We start from the raw sequence: 20,677 nt of genomic DNA, 5'->3' as shown, positions 1-20,677 counted from the left end.
GCTTAGTGAAGCAAGACAGTTTGGAAGCCACAAAACCATTCTAAGAAACAAAGATACAAGTGTTTCCCCAACTGTTAGCTTGCGGCTCCCTCTAAACGGTTTTCACGCCTCCATTTAAAAATAGTTGGCATAATGCTGCGTTTTTCCCCTTCTCTGAGCATTTGTGACCACATTACCATGGGAAAAATATGAGCCATAAGTACGTAGTTAGGATGGCATTTCCAGGACCAGAGGTCTGCCCCTAGCACCTGTACTTAAAAAAAAATATAAAACCACTCCAAAAGACTACTGATTTCGATGATTAGCATGGATGTGGGTGTTCCCCAGCCCTCCCCCCCTCCCCTTTTTCTTGCTCTGATCTTTGAGGTGGGGAGGTATATGTAGCTATTTCACTTAGGAAAGGTGGGGGGGGGAGGGGGAAGGACATGTTTGGGACATGACAAAGGCTATGACTAGTAAACCCTCAGGGTGTTTGGGTTTTAGCCCAGCCCTGACTGATGGCTTATATGTCGCTGCCACGCACTACTGCCCTGCCTGTAGGAATGGATGGATGGCCAAAGCTGCCCGCCCCAGATCACTCAGGCAACCCACCCCAAGCACCGCAGCCTATCCAACTTCGCTTGTCAACCGCATGTGTGGTGTTGTATTGTGCTGTGTTCCGTGTGGGTGGCGCCCGAGTCAACAAGGAATTTGTTTTGAATTTAGGGAGAACAGAGATTTATTCCGGTTCCTGCCGTTGTGTGTCTCGAGACATGGGGAACAAGAGGATGGCTCTTTGAGAGGTGCCCAGTCCTAAGCAAAGGAATTAATAGATTGACCGGCCGAGAGCCGGCTCAGGGTTGTGGCAGCAAGGCTTTACTCTCTGCCGCCAGTTGTGGATTGGAGGTGGGCAGAGGAGTCTGGGTGGGAGCTGGATTAACTTTGATCTTGCGGCTGGCTGGCGGGCTGGAGCTGCTGCTGCGGCGGCTGCTGCTGCCACCGCTCGGATGTACGAGCTGGGTCTGAGCGCCGCTCAGTGCCGTGTGTCTCCGCGTTTGCCTCTTTAATCAGGAACACAGAAGGGGCGGGCCCTGAACCGGCGTGTAATCGGATAGCTCTGCCTCTGCTCTGACATCCACATGCTGCTTTGCCTGAAAAGGCTGCGAGGAGCTGAAGGGGAGGCAAAGAAAGAGAAGAAGGCACCGAGCCCACAAGCCTCTGAACATCTTCACACACACAGACACAGAGAGACGCGCACCGACCCAGGAGCAGAAGGGAGAGGAGGCGGAGGAGGGTGGACGGAGAAAAGACCCAACTCTTAGCCCCGATCATCATCGTGCAGATGAAGGCAGCTTCCTCAGCCCTAGCAGCCGCAGCAGCAGCAGCAGCAGCAGCCGCCGCAGCAGCAGCCTCACATACAGTATAAATCCCTGAGCTGCCTCCAGAAGCCTGCTCTTCCCACACACTGCCGCCTGAAACTGGCCAGTCTGGGGGAACTGCGCCCAGCTCAGCCACGGACCTCAGAGGACAATCCCACTCAGGGAAACGCAGCGAGGGGGAGAACTGACCGATGCCGGCAGATTGTCTGTCCCTCCGCCGCGTGTCTGTACTGTGTGTGTGTGTAAGTCTGTGTATCGGTGTATGTGCTTGAAATTATACATTTGCTTGTGGTTTGTGTGATGCCCAAAGGCAAACCTCTTGTATTTTTATTTTATTTTTTTATCCCTGGCTTTCGGGAAATGCTCGTGATATAAGATAAAGGCAATGACACTTTAAGGAACTGGAGAGAATACATTTTTTTTTTTTAAGGAGGAAAGCAGTGCCCTCTTCCCTTCTTTCTCTCTTCTGATTTCGAGAACTGCCCTTCCTCCTGTTGAGGTGCAGTGGGTTTACAAGCCCAGCAAAAGGGTAGAAGACGGGACGTCAGGACCCCGGAGGAGGGAAACGAGACAATTAGGAACACTTGCGGAAGAAATCCTAAGGAGGAAAAATTAGAGACACCCAAGAGAGACTTTCAGTTACCAAGGAAGACCTACACATCAGCCCTGGAGAAAGCCCCTTCTCCCAAAATGGATACATTTCATCTTCTCTGGGTTTCTTTAGCTCTCAGCTTTTCAGGACCCGGAGTGATAGGAGAAGCAGGTAAGCCCTCGAAAGTTGTTTTCTATGCGTTTGTGATCGTTTTCCTTAAAAGCCCGTGCAAATGCAGGGGGTGACGTACACGCAGCGCAGAACAAGACTTACTCAATAATTTAGACAGACCCAACCATACTGCTCCACCATCACTGCTTTAAAAATGCAACTTTTCCCTCCTGCTAGCAGTTGTGTGTGTGTGTGTGTGTGTGTGTGTGTGTGTGTGTGTGTGTGTGTGTTTTGAAACAGACAGTTTTTGGCGGTGTTCAGATGTCACATATGGACTGAATCAAAGGTTTAAAAATACTACAAAGCCTTCGCATTACAGTTTTAGGGATTTTTTTTTCATGTCTTGAAGCAGAACACATCTCCCTTGAGTTTCCTGAACCTAGCCAGAAAAACATAAATCATTTGTATTCACCCCATTTAGCTACATAGAGCAAGGCGAAGTGAAAGGGTTGGGAGAGAAGGGATCGAGTTTTCATTTTCAAACGTTGCTCATTCTTTTGAAAGGAATAGATGGAAAAACCTCAAAAATTATATGGCTAAGGCTGATGGAACCGTATGGCTTAAGGTATAAAATAAGAGGCTTCAACTAAATGCTTTCAGCTGATGAACAAGGTTCCCATTTTTTAATCCTGGCCTCTGCAATTCCGCACAGTGTATATGTGTCTGTGTGTTTTCTGGCAAAGTAAATGGTATATAATTTTTATTAGATAAAACAAACAGCATGGCCCTCCAAGATCTTGTGAAGGGCTTAAGAAACTTTTCCTTATGGAATTCACTCTCTAGACCAATGGCCAAAAGGGAATGTGGGCAAACTACAGGGTAGGTAAGCATAGAGGCCAGAGGACAGAAGATGGGCCAGGAATTAATGGGGATGGGGGGGATTGGAGCACGTGTAAACTTCGTGGGAAAGGCCTCATTTCTTAAGGGAATGAAGGGCAACTTTACCCCCTCCTTCCTGGGGAGAGTTTCCATGATGGATCTTTCTCTCAATTGATTACTCAATCGATCTGGGATCTGACAGCTCTTACCAAGAACTAACAGGTGACTGGGGAAGAAAAAATCTACACCAGGACACACCTGACCCATCTAAAGGCTGTGTTAAGTACACTCACTCCCCAAGTCACTAGCTTGCAACAGGGTCTTAAGAAGAGGCCCAAGCCTTCATGGGCAAACCCTGCCATGTATCTATCCATGGCTGAGTGAGGTTAGCCAGCCGCCTGGTAATTCGCTGAGTCTGTTTAATTTGACAGAGCAGCTTTCTCTACTTTATGAGCTCCCCTTACGTCCCCCGCCCAATCCTTTAAACTTGAGTGTGTATTTGAGGGGGAGGACGATTAAGGAAGCACACGATCTCTCCGACTATCTTCGTTTCCAGTTATTTCTCTTTCATAAAGGGATCGCCCCTAGGGCAACTATACCTTCAGTTTACCCACCTGGTGGGATAGGTACAGATCCTACCTTAAGGGATTCCCGTCACTCCCTATTCTCTTTTCTTAATTCTAAGGTCACAGCATGAAGCAAAATTAAATTACTTCCCACAGTCCTGGATGCTGCATAAATTATGTATGTTTATGTAATTTACTGTGTGTACTGGGAGCGAGCGGGCCCATGAAACATTATTATGCATGCATACACATACTCACATAGGCCCAGGCTGGGGAAAAGGACACACACATATATATACACACACCGCACACAACTTCTCCTAACGTTTCCCTTTATGGGGGTTGGGGGGGGCGAGGAGAGGGAACAGAAGGGGTTGTGAAGTTGGAGAGCAAGGGAGCATCTCACACCACAGATGTTCAGTACATCTGTTCCCCTAGTCCAGTGGTGTGTGTGTGTGTGTGTGTGTGTGTGTGTGTGCCCAAGCGCGCGTGCCTGCGTGTGTGTAAACGCTGGCACCCGGCAAGGAATACACTCGGGCTGCAGTCTGGCTCCACAACCCTTCAGTCCCAACCCCGGCCCGCGCTGCGTCACTTCTATGAAAGTCCAGGGGCAAGGTGGACCAGGCGATGCTTCTGGTTACCTGCGCTGGGGACTCCCCACGTCCAGAGGCAGGTGGCCAGGTTGGGGTACAGGCGACTGGAGCAACGGCTGGGGGGGGCAGCTACCTCCTTCGCGTGGGGAGGCGTCTCGAAGTTGAGTTTTTCTGGGGTTTTCCAGTTGCAAACTGGGCGGGCAACCCGGGAAGCTGCACAGAGGGGTGGCAGAGGGTGAGGCCGAGTGAGACCTTCTGACTCATCAGAGTGTGCTCCTGGGGTCTGGAAAGGGGACTAGTGTAGATGCCGCCGCTGGATAACCATTTCCGAGAAAGATGGAAATGGGGAGCGAGAGGGGAGGGGACGGAGGGAAGGGAAAGTAAGAGAGGCTAGAGCTGATGTAAGATTAAAACATACACCCACTAGCAGCTCTTTACAAGAGACCTGGGCGTCTTGGTCAAGGAAGCTGCTCCTGCGACGGTTAGATGCAACCGGTCTTCAGCTCCTCTCCAACTCGTCCCTTCCATCCCCTCTGCTTCGGCTCCGTGCTGCTCGCCAGCACCGCAGACTCCAAAGCCCATTTTGCCCGGCCCTCCCCCGGCTCCCGGGCTCGGCAACGCTCGAACTGTATTCTCTCAGCCAAGCCGCGGACGCCCCCCACACTGCACTACGCTATGCACCAACTTAGCGCCGCGCTGCGCCTGCTGGAGTCCGGGAGCCGCCTATGCGGGAGCCCCGGGTCTTCGAGGGAAGGGAGGGAGGGAGGAGGCCAGCCGGCCTGCTGTTCCGCGGAGTGGGAAATAGGGGCTGTGGAGGCTGCAATTACCCAAGCGGCTGGGAAAGAGGAGATCGGAGGGAGAGGGACTAAGCTGCAGGAATGCGTAGAACTCGCATCGAGGCTGGGCAGCCAGTTCCTGAGCCCACCTCTGTTTAACAGGTGAAAAACACGCCGCTGGCAATACATGTGGTCGAGAGGTCGTACTCCCCCAAGTCTTCTGGGCTGCCCAACCCAGCGTCTCTTTCCCCACCCCCACCCCTTACCGGAGCCTGCATCGATTTGTTTGGGCCGCACAGCAGAAACCGAGCCAAGCGATCCATAAACATTCTATTAGACAAAAAATATTCCCAGGGAAAGCAAAACGCCAGCACAAACCGGGAGAAATTAGCCCGGGGGAGTTTGGTCGCAGCCAGCTCCAGTTCAGCCCCGCGCCCCACCCCCTCCTCCTAGGGACCCGTGACACTCCGGGGGAGAAGCTCTCCGCATCTCCGCGCTGCGGCCCGGGGCCAGAAAGTTAAAGTCTTAGCCGCGGTTCTCCTTGGGAGAAGCAATTGCAGTTGCAAATGAGTTTTCCTCCGTCCCCTCCCCTCCCCGTCCGCAGTCTCGCTTGGGCTTTTCCTAGTGAGGAAGAAATTCACGGCTAATGCTTCATTTGAACTGATTGATTCCTTTTTAATACCAACATGTTAATAGAGGCGAGGCGAGCTGTGATTAAGCGGCTGCCCCTACTCGCCCCTCGCCTCGGTCTGAGAGCTCCTCCGCAGTCTTTCCCACCACTACTGAGCGCCTGGCCCTGCGCAGCCTGGGGCAATGTTGACTGCCGGGGGAATCCCGCTAGATCCGCGGGCAGTCACTTGGCACCGGGGCGGAGACCAGCTTTTGTACTTCAGTACCGCAGACCCCTCCCGTTCCCAAGAACCGGGTGTCTCGCGAGTGAATTGTACTAGGCAGAGAAGACCTGGAAGTCTCAATTTACAATACTGGCAAATCCTCCCTGCAACCGCGGCTCGCCCCACCCTCTCAGCCATCCTGCGCCCTCAGCTCTCGGGCGAGGGGGTGGGCCCCCCAGCCCTGTTCTTGGCCACTGAAGGCTACCTCTGCTAGTTTCAGCCCTTGTCTGTGGGTTAGTGGGTTTAGCTAACCAGGCGTCATCCGTCAGGCGTTAGCAACTTTTTCTCCCTCCCTCTATGAAGCGGTCTAGAATTAATGACTCAGGGTTTCTCCCCCTCCCGAAAACCCCTAACTCCATGACCAGTGCGTTGCCAGAGTTTATCCGTGAAGTTTTAAATCCCACGTGTTTGATTTAAGACATTATTTCGGGTGGAGGGAAAGGGGCCTGATGTGATATGAATTCAGCATCTTATCTCGGCTATAAGATCAGAGCAGAGGTGTAAAAGCTGTAGCTGGAGTAGAAGGAGGCCTGCTTTGAACAAAACTCCATAAAAAGAATCCATGAAATGCTGTGTTTCTGTGTATAAACTTATGTTTGGAGGGCTCTCCCATACGGTATGTCCCTCCCAAAACTGCAGTGGCCATGAGCAGTAATAATAATTCATGTAGCTCCTTTTAGCCTAAGGCAAGATTGCAAGCTCCTAGAATCTGGAGTGTAAACTGGCAGGGACGCAGTCTTTTTCAGTGCTCTGTAGTCTCCAGCTACATACACATCCTGTGGATGCCCAATAAACATTGACTGATAAGCAGCCACCTGGGACTGAAAAGCTGCCGCCGCCCTTTGGTAACACTGTGCATTGCATAAGTGAAACCTGGCCGGCGGGGTATAGTGGGGATGGGGGCGGGGTGGGGGGGAGAGGGAGGAAGAATGTTGGGGAGGGAAGAAAACGTTGGGAAGAGGGTGAGGTTTTCAGACCAAGGGCATCAGGGGGCAGACCCTTGCTTGTTACAAAATGTGCTGCATGGAATTGTTAATGTCCAGGCTGCACTAAGGGCTTTGATTTTTAAGATCTTCTCCACCGGGCCTTCAAACATTTAGCTACGCAGCACTCAATTAAGCTACCTTGTAAGAATGAAAGGCAGCGCTGCCCCTCTGGGACCTGAACCTGCGCTATCCAGAGACGGGAAGCTGCATGCTTGCTATACACCAAATGACTCTTGTTTCCAGCTTCTTACTTTGAAAAGCACAACAGTATGATGCCCCATATAGCGGAACACTTCTTTAGCAGAAAGAATAGGCCGGCATAGTGCCTAAAGGGGAAGGAGCACTGGATTTCCAGGCGAAAGACCAGAGTTTGAAGTCTGGTTCTCTGTTCCTTATTGTGTGTAACCTTGGTCAGATCACTTAACCTTTGGGGGCTTCTTTTTCCTCCTCCGTAAAATGAGAGGGTTGGACTAGAGGATCTCTAAGGTCCTGGAATCTAAATCTAAATCCTTATGAACCTTCTTCCTTGGAAATGTAAAAGACCAGTAGCGAAAGACCCATTTACTGGCAAAGAGCGACCAATTAAGATAAACCATTTGAAGAGGGGTTAGTGAGTGAAGGGGGAAGAGACCCTGGAACGGAATTCTGATGACTCCATTGCTGTTTCTCATCTTCTTTTACAGCTCTCAGTACAAATACTTTTGTTTTTAAAACTGACACAAATGTGGGAGATTTCTAACTTTTTAACTCGAGTAATGTTGACTAATACAGGTTTTTAAAAAGCACCTCCCCAGCCTGATGCTAGAGCCATTTAGAAGTTATGTCAGTAACTTAGGCAAGATCTTCCAATTTTTTTAAACATGAGACAGAAAAATAACACTTCTTTAAGTTCCGTTAACCTTTACTTTCTGGCAGTGAAGGATTTTCAAGGTAAGGTAAAGTTGGGTATTCATTGGTGACAGATTGAAATGCTTCTGCTGGTTTGTTTCTTAAGCTCCTATGAGAGGGTAAACATGATCTGGTCCAGGAAAATCCTTGCAGCTGCGGGAGCAGCAGCATAGAGCTTGAGAGGCAACGTATTTTGTTTGTTTGCTTCTTTTTATCCCTAGAGTCATCTTTTGTTCAAGACTTCAAATATCCATTCCAGGTAGGGTGTTCATGTTCTGGAAAATCCACCTGGTCAGTTTTGAATCTGTTCCCTGCCAAGTGCTGTGGAAAGGTGGTCTTTGGAGGCCTCCTATACAGTTTTCAGAAGTTTGTCTGTCTTGCAAGTTTCGAGGCCTTGGTGGTTTGCTTACCTAACCGGATTCCATGGGGTTGGATTCCAGGACACCCTGGCCTTGTAGCACAGATAGCTGAGCAGGAGAAAGCATCCTTCTAAGGGTTTAGGAAGCTGTCAAGTTCAGATAAGGCTGGGATCCTATCCTATGGGACCTTGGTTGTATTAATAAGGAGAAATTAATTTTTAACCACTGGGAACATTGCCAAATTATGTGACCTTTGGCAGACCAGCTGCGTTATAAAAATAAATCCCACATATCTGAAAAATGTGCTCCTCTCCAGTAGAACAATAAGAAATTGGGCATTTATTATACAGATAGTGGGGTTGAGAGAAAGGGGAGGAAAATGGGAGTTTGCCTAAAACCTCTGTTTGTTGTGACATGTGGTTGCTGACACAGACATATCCCCACTGGGTTTCCAAAACACAGGAAAGAGGGACAGGATTACACGGAAAGCCTGCTGCACGGAGAGATGGGGAAGGTGTTAAATGCTTCCAGTCTACCACACCCCTAGGCTTTGGAGACATTTCTCTTCACCCATACATGAGGATTATTGGCCTAGGAATAAAGCAAAGGGGATTTTCAGAAAAGACAAAGCAATTGTCTTTACCCAGCCCCAATCAATCAAGCCTGCTGTTTAATCTGGGGGCTAATTACCAAGAACCAGAGGTATCTGGCTTCTTAGGGCTTCTCAGGCTTTTCGATAACACCCCAGCTTTTCTATTAACACCTTCAAGTTTTTAAAAGCAGCCTCAAAGGGATCCATTTCATAGGTACACAGAATGAACATACAGAACTCTTGAGATGTGTTTTGTACATCCAAGAGTAAAGGTCTCCTAGCTTTTATCAGGTTCTATGAGAAATATGTAAACACTTTAACTCAGCTATTACCCCTCCACTGAACCAATGGTTCCTTTCATTTTCAAGTTATTCCTAGACTTTCTTCAGGGAAATCTGATACCTCTGTGTTTGGCTACTTTCAAATTCTTCTAGAGAACCAACATGCTTACCACTTACTCTCCTCTTTCTTGATTTCTTTATTTTCCCCTCCTCTTTTTGTCTTTCTTTTATTCTCTCGAGTTTTCAACATTCTCCCCCTTCTTTCTCCCCTATCTTTCTATCCTTCATCACTGAAAGTATGCTCAGCAGGCAACACTATATCTAAAGGCACTCTCCAGAATATATAATAACTTCAACTCTGGCATTAAGGCTCTCTACTGCTGAACTCAAGAAAGTCATCATAAAGACAAAATAGCTTTTTTCCCAGCAAGACTCTTAATAATCCCATCTCCCCCTGGGTCTTCATAAAAGAGTCATGATCTAATCCAGAAAAAAAAAAAGTGGGTAAAATGACAATAGGAAACATCTCCACTGTGGCATGAAGTTGATAGAGCTGCTGGACAGCATAATGCTAAACGCTCAGAGTAAGGCCCTGAAAACAACCTGCTCTCTGCTTCAAAAGATCCTTCGATAACTAATGATCTCGCTTATTGGCAAATCTTGGGGCTTCTACTTACTTGCCCTGTGAAAGAGGATAAAGGCGGCTGCAATTTACTGGATGGAATTGTAGCAATAATTGTTTTGATAAAGGAGAAAATAAAACAGATGTGCCTGAAAGGCATGGGGGGAGGGCAGAGGGGGATGACATGGAAGGAGGGAGGAGAGGGGACAGAGCCAGGGAAAAATCAATTGCAAGCACACTCTTTTAGTGCTGTGTTTGGTCTATTAGTTTGCCTGTATGTGGCATCCTAAAACTACTAACTACAGACTCTTAAAGCTATAAGGGAAAAAAAAAAACAACCCACAACCAAATGTTGATTTAATAATTTCATTTTATCAATACAATTAAAAAATTTAAATAGCCTCTGACCTTTTGAAAGCTGGTTTTACTTAGGGCAGAAGCTTCATGTTCACTCTGGTCAGAAATTGGAAGGGACTTTGGAACTATTTTAGCCAAGCCTGTCATTCCTATGGAGGCCCACAGGGGTTAAGTGATTTGCCCAAGGTCACAGTCCATGACTAGTTAGTGGCAGAGGAAGGTCTCCTGATTCCTAGGCAGCCCCAGCTGCCTCTTGAATCACTTAGGATTATAGATTTACAGCTAAAAGAAAGCTTAGAGATCATGGGGTCCAGCTCTTTCATTTTGAGAAAACTGGGGCCCAGAGGTCAAATGATTTGCCCACAGTCACACAAGTGGTAATTTACAGAGCCCAATTTGAACCCAGATCCTCTGATTCCAAGTCTTTCTCCATTACCCACCCCCACCCCCCTACCCTTTGATTCAGTGGCTTGCCTATACTGGTTAAAAGGATCTGAGTCTTTGAAGTCCATTTTGTGTCTCAACTCGGGCAATTTACTAACTGTTTGAACAAATCATGTAAAGACTCTCGTTTAATAACACCTGTGGGCTTGTGAAGTGTTGCGGAAAGGAGAAAAGTTGGGGGAGCAGGAAATAAGACTTATTACCAGGTTTCCTTGGCTTCTGTAACATGCCCTGGGATCATTAGGCAAATGAAAGTGGGATACCTCTTCATTTAATATATTTTTTGCCCCTTCATATTATTTCCGATTCTGAAAATCAAAATAAATGTGAAAATGGTGCATTCGGCTAGATCTCAAAGTTGTAAATGCAGCAACCCCTTCCTCCCCTCCCCCTCGGTCTGCTGAAATGGTCAGGACTTGTAATCCCAGATCTACCACCACAGGCATCAGAATTACATTTGCAGTAAGGACTGGGGGAAAGTGGACATAAATATAAACTAATGATATTATATTGGCTGCCCTATTGGAATTGCATTTGTTTATGATATAAAATGACAAATAACAAGGTTACCCCAGGTGGCATTATGTGAGGTCAGAATAGGAAATCTCATCAAAGTTACATTTCAAAAATTAAATGATGATCTTTTTTTCTTTTTAGAGTTTTGATGGAGGGAAAAGAGGCTTTTAATAGCCCTATTTCAAGACTCCATTTCGAAATCTTTTTTTAGGAGCACTTATTAGAAAAACTTTAGAAGGGACAATTTGCTTTGTTCTCACCCCATCTCTCCCCATCTCTCCACACTCACAGGCATGTGCCTGCTAGCTTTCTCCCTTCTTCCCTTTCTCCCCCTAAAGTTCTTTTATTCAGATTCTGAACTTTATCTCTGCAAAAGTTCACAAGGATTTCCATTTGCTGCCTTTTCAGGAGTTCATCATTCACTGCCACCCTGAACTATAAATTGAATAGATTGCATCCCTTCCCAGTTGCCTTAGGAAGTGGTCAAACGGCTGCATTCCTGGCCTGATGGATTGGCTCATTTCTTTCTAGCTTAAGCCAAGACACAGATTTTATGAGACTGTCTTGTGACAGGCTGAAGTCACTTTGAATAAAACAAAATCCTGCTTCAGATCACAGAAATGACTCCTAAAATCAGCTTATCCAGGGTTACTCGGTAAAATTTGGTTAAACCCTGAGCAAAGGACTTAGATGAGCCGGGCTGGGATTTGAAGAAGCTTTCTGGGTTTTCTTTTTGTGTATTTCTGTGTGTGACATGTTCCATGTAGAAATATGTATCCACAAGACATATAAATATGCAACAGCATGCAGGGTTGTAGTGAAAGAAGATACTTGAGCTCCTCATAATCTAAGACAGAGCTCTTTTCTGTTCATCATAAAAGTCTAGGAAATTTTTATCACAGAAGCACAAGTCAAACAAAGTGTGACACTTTGAATAAATGTGTTCTGCATCATGGAAGCTTTAGTGACTTTTAAAACTATCTGTTTTATTGACTCGGGTTCCTTTTCTCACCAAAGTAAAAAATATTGGAGTTACAAGAGACCTTAGAGCTTTTCTGTTCAACTCTTCTCATTTTACAGAGGTTTGGTGCTTAGCCTGGGTCTAACTGGCACATCCAACTCTACCCACGCCAAGCCCATTGCTGTACCCACGACCCTGATGACGTGCCAAAGGGTTGGGCCCTGAATTTTAACCTGATGTATTATTTTTCTTTCAAGTGGGAAAGTGGGGGCACCCTGCTACTAATAATATTGCACTGAACAGATCTTCAGTCTTCAGCTTCAGTTTTCATGTTTTGGTCCTTAAAAATTTCAGTACTAACAGGTATATGATGTACTTAATTTTTTTTTCTAAAGTGGGCAACATATGCGATTTCTAAGAGGGATGCAAAGGACAAGTTTCTGAATCCCTTCTCCATTTGAGCAAAAGCAGGAAATATTTGCTTTACCCTACCCCCTGCCCTCCACCCCAGATAAAGTCCAGCCTAGTCATAACTCCCCTAACTTGTGGATTTTTGGAACCCAAGTGTAGAGTCTCACATTGATCTCTGTTAAAAGTTATCTTATTAATTTCAGTCCAACATTAGGGATATCTTTAGATGCTGACTCTAGAGAGAGGTGGTATCGTCAGTGGATAGAGTCCTGGATTTAGAGTCAAAGGACCTCAGTTCAAATTCTACTACTAATTATTTGAGCAAGTTACTTCATCTTTGTGTACCTCAGTTTCCTTATCTGTAAAATGGGTGGATTGGACTAGATGCCCTCTAAGAGCTATTAAATTCAATAAGCATGCTTTCTGAGAAACATGTTCTGGTTCCATTTGCTTGTAGCTTTTGTACTTCAATGTTTTTGATCCCCCTCCCTCTCTTTGAGAAAATCCACATTTAGGTCTGTGGTTTAAATGTGCTGCTCTTGCTTGCAGTATATGGATCTCCAGGAGTTCCATGTATGGAACCACAGAGACTCCTTTTATTTATTTTTTTGTTTCCCAAGATGCGGAATAAAGAACAGCAGCAACAATTAAACCTCTTTGGAAAGTAATAGGAAGCCTGTAACACCCTTTCCCTTATTCCTTCTTTAGAGTTTGGCACCAAATAATGACTGTTTTTACTATAATTCAACATTACCAACTCACCTGACTTTCCTTTCCTGCCTCTGACATTACCCGTGCGACCCTGGGTAAGTCTCTTAACTTTTCTGGGACTGTTTCCTCATCTGTAAAAATGAGCGGGTTGAGTCTGATGGGCTCTGAGGACCCTTCTTGTTCCAGACCTATGATCCTATGCTCATTTATGAACCCAGGAGCCTCTGAGAGTTTGCAGTTGTCTTGAGTCATGTGCCAGAGGCTTGTAGGGATCACTGTAACTCACACTTACATGGTACTTTCACATTCATTGTCATCCCATTTGATCCTCTAAGTAAGACTATGGGGTAGGTAATACAAGTATTTGTAAACACTCACATTTTACAGATGAAGAAATGAGTTGAGATAAGGTTTGGCTACATATTGGGCAAGGGGTCAATCTGAGACTAAAAACCAGCTTCCAGCATAACGGAGCATTAGAAGGGGAAAGGAAATCAGCTAGTCTACCCCCCAGCCCCAAACACAGCTCCCTCCAGGTTACAAAGGAGGAAATGTTAAAAGGCTCACAACTAGTTAGTGGCAGTTCTAGGTCCGGAAACCACTGTTGTTTTGACCAAACCATACCCCGGGCTGCAACATTTTAGATATGGCCCTTTGCTCTATTAATGAACAAACAAACAAAAATATGGTAATTTGTCTCTTGAAAGGTTTTAAATATCCTAGATTTAGAACGGGAGGGGGCCGTTGAAATCCTCTAGTCCAAAAATATCTTTTACAGATGGAGAAAGTGAGGCCTAGAAAAGTGAATTGGCCCAGTGTTAGAAAGGTTGTGGGAAGCAAAGATGGTGTGTGTTTTTTTTTAATCATCTCCATCACCCCAGCCTGCCTCCAACACTACCTGATATCTAAGTCTTGACTTGAACAGGAAACCAATTAATGCCTTGATTTCGCTTCTAAATTAGCTTAATTATACTTCTCATAAGCATGGTGATATTAGCATGGAATCATGGGATTGATTAAGTCCTTGAGAGTTACCTGGTCCAGCCCACCACCTTCAGGCAGATACAACTCCTTCTTTGGTTAATCTAGGATTTTGCCACTCCTCTTTGGGGAAATGAATTTCTCTTAGATGAAGAGTACACACTAGATGGTTGTGGAATGAAATCTCTTGTCTAACTGACAAAGGCTGAGTAGTTCCCAATGCTGCAAATCCACGACTTTGGAATGGAGATAGTATGCCTATGGAGAGTGGCTTCCCCATGGGATTTGGGGCTGAACTCTATCATTCCTTGCTTTGATATTTCTTGGATCAGTGGGCCATTTTGAAAAGTGATGGAAGCTACAAAGGTTTGAGATGATGCAACTTTTGAAAAGAGATTGCATCAAGTGTTTGTTGTGCCTTTATATGCATTTTAACAGCAAAGTACCTAAAAGAGAAAAGGGTGGGATGGATTCTGAATGAGAGCATGGGAGGTAGAAAAGGACTGAGCATGTTTTCTTTCCAGTCTTTACTTCTGTATTTCAAGAGTTCATCTCTTTCCAAGAAAAATACAGGCTGAAATTCCAATATTTATCTTTATGGGGTATATGTCTGTGCAAATGATGTGTGATATTTTATGTGAGGGTGTGAAAGTATGTACAAGAGTGAAGTGTGAATTACTAATATGTATATGTAACTGATATATGTTCAATATCTCTGTGTGCATGTGTGTGTATGTGTGTTTCAGAGAGAGATATCCAAACAAAAATCTGCATTTATAAATGTTTGTGTGTTGAATAAGCTCACCCCATGGAACCAAAACAGATGTTTTTAAATTCTCAGATATTACGAGAGTCTTTCATTCAGATAAAGTAAAGGCAGAAAAAGGCTGGTTGCTTCTCTTGTTTGGGTTAAGAAACGGGTTTCTGGGAAACAACAGAAAATGTTGTATTCCTGCCTCAGGATAAAAATAGTTCCGTTTTTGGTGGCCAAATCTGAAGCTGAGGAAATGATTGCTCCCCAGTGTGGATGAGAAATAAAAACTTCGTATGAGGAAGTTTCCTGTCATTATAGCTAACTTTTCTGTGTGCATGGCCCATGGGAGAGAAGGATGTTCTTCCAGAGTGTTTGGGAGGAGGGAGGAAATCAAAAGAAATGGAGAGACAGACCTTTGAACATTCCCTCTTCTCTAAAGGAAGTCTTCCCTAAAACCCCTGCCCCTACCTAGAAATGATCTCCAACCCCACTCCACCAAATCTCTCTCATGCTGCATTGTTTGATCTCTCCAAGGAAATTGTTTTCATTCTAACTTCTATTATAAATATCTGTGCATATGTTTTATGCTCTCTCCATTCTTCCCAACCCCCCTCCTGCTCAATAGTCTGGAAACTCCTCAAGGAAAGAAACTAAGTTTTATTCTAATCTTTGTATTCCTGATACAGAACCTTGCACTTGGTAGGATAGCAGAGACTAGGTTTAAAGCTGGAAGGGAATTTAAGAGTTATTGATTCTAACCCCTGAATTTTTCAGATGAGGAAACTGAGGCCCAGAGAGGTTAAGTGGTTTGTTCATAGTCACACAGATAGGAATTGTCTAAGACAGGATTTGAAATCAGGTCTTCCTGGCTCTCAGGTCCAACAGTATGTACACTATCACCCCATGCTGCCTTCATACACGGTGATGCTCAACTAATAAAATAGATGTAATACAAAGATGGGGCCACAAGGTGGCACAGTGGATAGAATGGTGGGCCTGGATTCAGGAAGACTCATCTTCCTGAGTTCAAATCCAGCCTCAGATGGGTGACCCTGGGCAAGTCATTTAACCTTGACTGTCTCAGTTTCCTCATCTGTAAAATGAGCTGGAGAAGGAAAATGGCAAACCACTCCAGTGTCTTCGCCAAGAAAACCTCAACTGGGGTCATGAAGAGTCGGATACAACTGAAAAATGACTGAAGAACAATAGAAAGATCTCTGGAACGGGGGAGAGGAGTTCATAGGCTCATAGATACAGACAGGAGTGTGCCAGCCATGTTTAACAACTGGTTCTCAGGAAAAAAAATGTACGCAAAGTGCACTTTTAAGTTTAATCTGAATAATTAAAATTTCTCCATCACTTTCTTAATCTAGGCAACAAACAATGATTCAAACCCTGTTTTATTGTGTGATTTCTGAGGTGTAAATAAATAGTCACACTGAAAATTTAACAAGTATGAGCTGGCTCCAGCAGACCCCTGGATCTCAGAGGTTACCTAGATTAATCCTCTCACTTTACAGAGGAGAGGACTGAGATCCAGAAACATTTGATGACTTGCCTCATGGTGACTTAGGATTTGAACCTCTAATTCGAGATTGGACTTGCCATTGATCTATGAAGCCAATCTTAGTCAGGGAGACCTGGGTTCAAATCCAAGCTCTGACACATTTCAGCTGTGCAACTGTAGTCCCTTGAGTTCTCTGGGCATGTTTCTTCATCTGTGAATGGATAGGTGAGATAGTGCTTGTACCTCCCACAGGTGTGAGCAAAGAACTTTACAAAACACTCTATAAATGGAAGGAGGCGTCTCTTAAATGGAGTGAAGCAAGTAGAGGGTGCTGGGTAGGGAAGACAACAATGGTTTCTAAACAGGAGCTCCAGTCAGTTTCCTGGACCGGACTGTGGTTTGGGATGGGCTATCGGTTCTGTGAAGTAGCTGGCAAAGGGACAGTATACACTAGGAAATGATCTCGTCTCCCCCGTTCACTGAGCAGCTGGTGCTCCGAGTTCCCACACCTAAGCCTTTCCCAAAGGAACAGGCTCATTCCTCCTTCTGGTTCCTTCCCATTCATTAGGCTGCAGTAGTAGGACACAGTCTGTTTTAGTAGTCTGAATTATGCTGGGTGCTCGGCTTGAGAGTATGGTTTATGGTGCCTGGAATACCCCCAAGGAGTTGGTTGCAGAAGAATGAGCTCCTTTCAATCCATTGATCATTTATGGTCTCATCTGCGCCTCTCTTCAAGGGGTCACGCCTTTGTGTTCTTGGGCTTAGTTATTAGGTAGAGGATGGTGTGTCCCTGCTAGCTCAGGGGAAACAGCCTGCTTTTGTTTTCCTGCCCAGAAGGAAATGGCACCAGACTCCATTAGATTTCAAGATCTCACTCTGTGTCCCTCTCACATTGGAACCTCTCAAGGTGAACCGGTTAAAAGGCTACTCGTCTGGCTTTGGGTCCTAAGCGCAGCTATGCCTGGCCCCCCATCTTTTATGCATTAAGCCCTGTCAGGCTGATAATCTAAAGCAGAGGTATAGAAGACGGTAATACCAACAGACATGGGGAATAGTAAACTGCACCTGTAGAGTTAAAAATGCATGACCCTCTCTCCGAAAGAGGGAACACACGAGAAAGATCCTGCCCTGTTGGGTGACTGCTGAGGCATAATACATAATTCACAGGACCATGCTGGTTCATGCAGATGGCAATATTAAAGCATGATTGATGCTAAGAGAAGCGAAAAAAAAAAAACCTCAGGAAAATCTCCAAGAGACCTCTTACTATTGCCATGGTTCTCATACTTTCCTGTCTTCTTCCTGTTCTACTGTGGATATTAAATGAAAACCCCATGTTTCCTGGGAAACCCCCAGGTGCCGGGGGATTTCATTCCCAGTTATTATATTTCCCAAATGTCGCCAACCCAACTGGGCTGAGGTAGCACAGGAGTCCTCTCCCATCATCCCCCTCTTCTTCCTTTGAAGATTCCTCACTCCCCATTCTGTCAACCCCCATGAAGCTGTTCATCTCCATCAGCGAGCAGCCAGGGAAGGGAGGAGAAATATGGTCAGCTGACTGAGCTTCGGCTGTCTTTCAAGTAGTTGGTGGGAATGAAATGTAGCAGTAGCACTCTCTTGTGGTGACCAGGTTGGGAGGGACAGTAGGAGGGAAAAAAGTGGGGAATCAAATAAGACCAAAGCACCTTTGTGGAAATTCTGACTGTGAAAGGAATCTGTACTCTCTTGCAGAGGTTTTTTTCTTCCTCTTGGTGGGTAATGAAATAATAAATCAAATTTGTGGTGTATTTGAGATTAAATGTTTGGGGAGATTTTTTTTTCTCCTTATTTAAAAAAAAAAAAGACAGAAGAAGAAGCTGAAATCACCCTCCAGGGAAGGGTCTGCTTAAACCCAGAGCTGGAAAGTGCTTCCTTGCCCAGCTGTAATTGTTACCAGGCTGTTTGTGGGACAGCTCTTCAAAACCACGATGGTCAATTATGAACTGGAGCCTTTAATTCACACCGGTTGGGTGGGCTGGTGCCAAGCTGGAGAAAATGAAGTTAAAGAGTGAGGTGAACCACTTGGATGAGCAAAGGAAAAAGGACCAACAGAGCCAGATATGAAAAGGGGGAGGCGCTTAAATTTTTCCCCCGTTTCTGTTATCTGAAGTTGTCTAATTGGAATATTTATGACCCTTTCCTGGCATGCTTTCATTTGGTGTGAGTGTAGATGCTTAGCTAGTGGAGCAAGATGGGATGAGCTGTTATAGTTTTGCCCACTGAATGAGTAAGTGGGTCAGCCCTGTGCACTGCCATAAAAGGTCTGTAAAATAGTTTTTAATCAGCCGCTAGGAGAAAGGAGAGAGGGAAAGAAGGGGGAGGAATAAAAAGGACCTATTTGAAGTTCTTGGTGTTGTTTGCCTTCCTTTTCAGGCCTACCTTGTGGAGGTCGATTGAATTCCAAAGATGCCGGCTATATCACCTCCCCTGGCTATCCCCAGGACTACCCCTCCCACCAGAACTGTGAGTGGATTGTTTATGCTCCAGAACCCAACCAGAAGATTGTCCTCAACTTCAACCCTCACTTTGAGATAGAAAAACATGACTGCAAGTAAGTGGTTCCCTTTTAGTAACCAGAGCATCCCCTCTCTTACCACCATCACTGCCACCACCACTACCTGAATCCCATGATGTAAGAAATCAATAACTCCTGAAACCTGATTCTCCATGGTGAGCCTTGGCTCCACAGTGTGTCTCCTTAGGCCATTATTTTTCAGAGTAAGAAGGGCCTAGTTAACCCAATGGCATGGTGTTGTGTGCCTTCTTGGGTACAGAGAGACAAAAAAAATCTGAGCCTATCCTAGTGGGTCATATGTTATCTACATATCATTTGATTCATAAAGTTGATCTTTCTTCTACTTGTGCTTTGAGGTTGGGACTAGAAGGCAAAAAGTTACGTTGTCAGAAGCCATCAACTTCTGTGAGCGTTCTGGACATTCAGCATCAGTTTCAGGGTCCATGGGATTCATTTTTGAGAAGTTCAGGACAAAAACAGACTTACAGTTTCTTCGAGGACCCCTGTCTTGCCATGTTTGCACATTCAAACTGAAAAGATAATGTTCTGTTAAAACTATATATATAATCAGATCATTGTTGGGATCTGAATATCAAGTTTAAAAATAATAACTGGTACTCAGATAGATTCAATAAACATTTATTAAGCACCTGCTATCTTGAAGGCTTGTTTAAGGCAGTCAGATACAAAGATAAGAAGAAAATAGCCTTTGCCTTCAGAGATCTGGGATTAGAAACTGGGTCTCCTGACTTTCCGTCACATGAGGCTTTTAGAGTTTCCAGTCCTTAGCAAAGAGGAACTCTGTTGTTTTTTTTTTTAAAGGAAAAATTTCATGTTAAGTAGATTAATTAACCAAGCCTTTTTTGAGCTCCTACTATGCGCCCAGTACTGAGAACATGTTTTAAAATTTATTAGAAGGGAATCCATACAGGGGCAACTAGGTGGCACAGTGGGTAGAGCACTGACCCTGGAGTCAGGAGGAGCTGAATTCAAATTAGGTCTCAGACATTTGACACACTTACTAGCTGTGTGACCTTGGGCAAGTCACTTAATCCAAATTGCCATGCCTTCCCCCCTGCAAAAAAAAAAATAATGTTAAAAAAGAAGGGAATCCATAGATGAATAAATGCAAAGAAGCCATGTGTGTTATGATACTGGTCGTGACTCACTGACGTCCCATAATTTGATCATGCTGTATTCTCAGAACGGGTAAAATGGGCCACTCTGGAAGCATGGAGGATATATTGTGTAATTTGGTGAATTAATGTCTCTCTTTCCCTGTGGCTATTTTCTATCTGCCATGATGTTTTCCCTAACAAGACACTCTTTGATAGGGGTAGGATGGTTTGCTGATTGTCTCGTGTGATTTAATATCAGGAGAACCAATTTCCAGGCCCAGCTTCACCCTTGACTCTAAAGATGACTCAGGGTACCTCATTCAATTCTTTGCTTCAGTGAAATTCACCTACGAAGGGATCTTTCCACTTAAAGATTTCTCATTTGCTATCAGCTCTGCAGAATAGTCTATAGGAGCCTCCAACCAAGACAGCCGACGCCTTTGTTTCTTTGGCCGGGAGTTCACGAGATGAGAGCACAGAGAGGGCACAGGAGTTCAGAAAGACCCATGCTTGGGGCTGATGGAGCTCAGAGAAATTTGAGTAAGCACCTCTGCCTCTACAGAGGCCTCAATTCTGTTCTGCTGACGACAGCAGAGCTCTCAGTGAAATCTCTTATGTTTATGCATCAGCGGTACAGGGGGAAATCACAAGTTCCTTAAGGAAAAATCTGGGAGCTAATAAGCATGGCACAGAGGAACTGGGCAGCATGAAAGGTTACATAAGCATGTTCTTGCACTGCTGTAGGAAGCTTTCCCTGGTCAGAAGGAACATGGTCCACAAGGATTTCTGGATGATGTTGGCATCGGGAGCTCTTAAGGCTCTAATTCTTCCTCCTTTCCCCCGGTGCCCACTGATGGGGGCATTCAC

At 45.3% G+C, this 20,677-nt stretch overlaps 1 protein-coding gene across 3 annotated transcripts in view; it reads left to right on the top strand.

The window, feature by feature from the left end:
• The first annotated feature begins 1,109 nt into the window (after positions 1 to 1,109).
• NRP2 (neuropilin 2) overlaps positions 1,110 to 20,677 on the top strand; it is a 151,170-nt gene continuing 131,602 nt past the window's right edge. For 2 of the 3 annotated variants that reach the window (XM_036754602.1, XM_036754603.1), the window contains exons 1-2: positions 1,110 to 2,121; positions 18,551 to 18,728. In XM_036754602.1, coding sequence (XP_036610497.1) covers positions 2,049 to 2,121; positions 18,551 to 18,728 — 251 coding nt within the window. In that variant the 5' untranslated portion in view covers positions 1,110 to 2,048. The remainder of the gene's footprint in view (positions 2,122 to 18,550; positions 18,729 to 20,677) is intronic. The other variant, XM_036754601.1, reaches the window with a different exon arrangement.

Source organism: Trichosurus vulpecula, chromosome 4, assembly GCF_011100635.1.
Source record: "Trichosurus vulpecula isolate mTriVul1 chromosome 4, mTriVul1.pri, whole genome shotgun sequence".
Taxonomy (NCBI): Eukaryota; Metazoa; Chordata; class Mammalia; order Diprotodontia; family Phalangeridae; genus Trichosurus; species Trichosurus vulpecula.
Note: the sequence above shows the minus strand (reverse complement) of the source record. Positions and strands in the feature narration are given on the sequence as shown.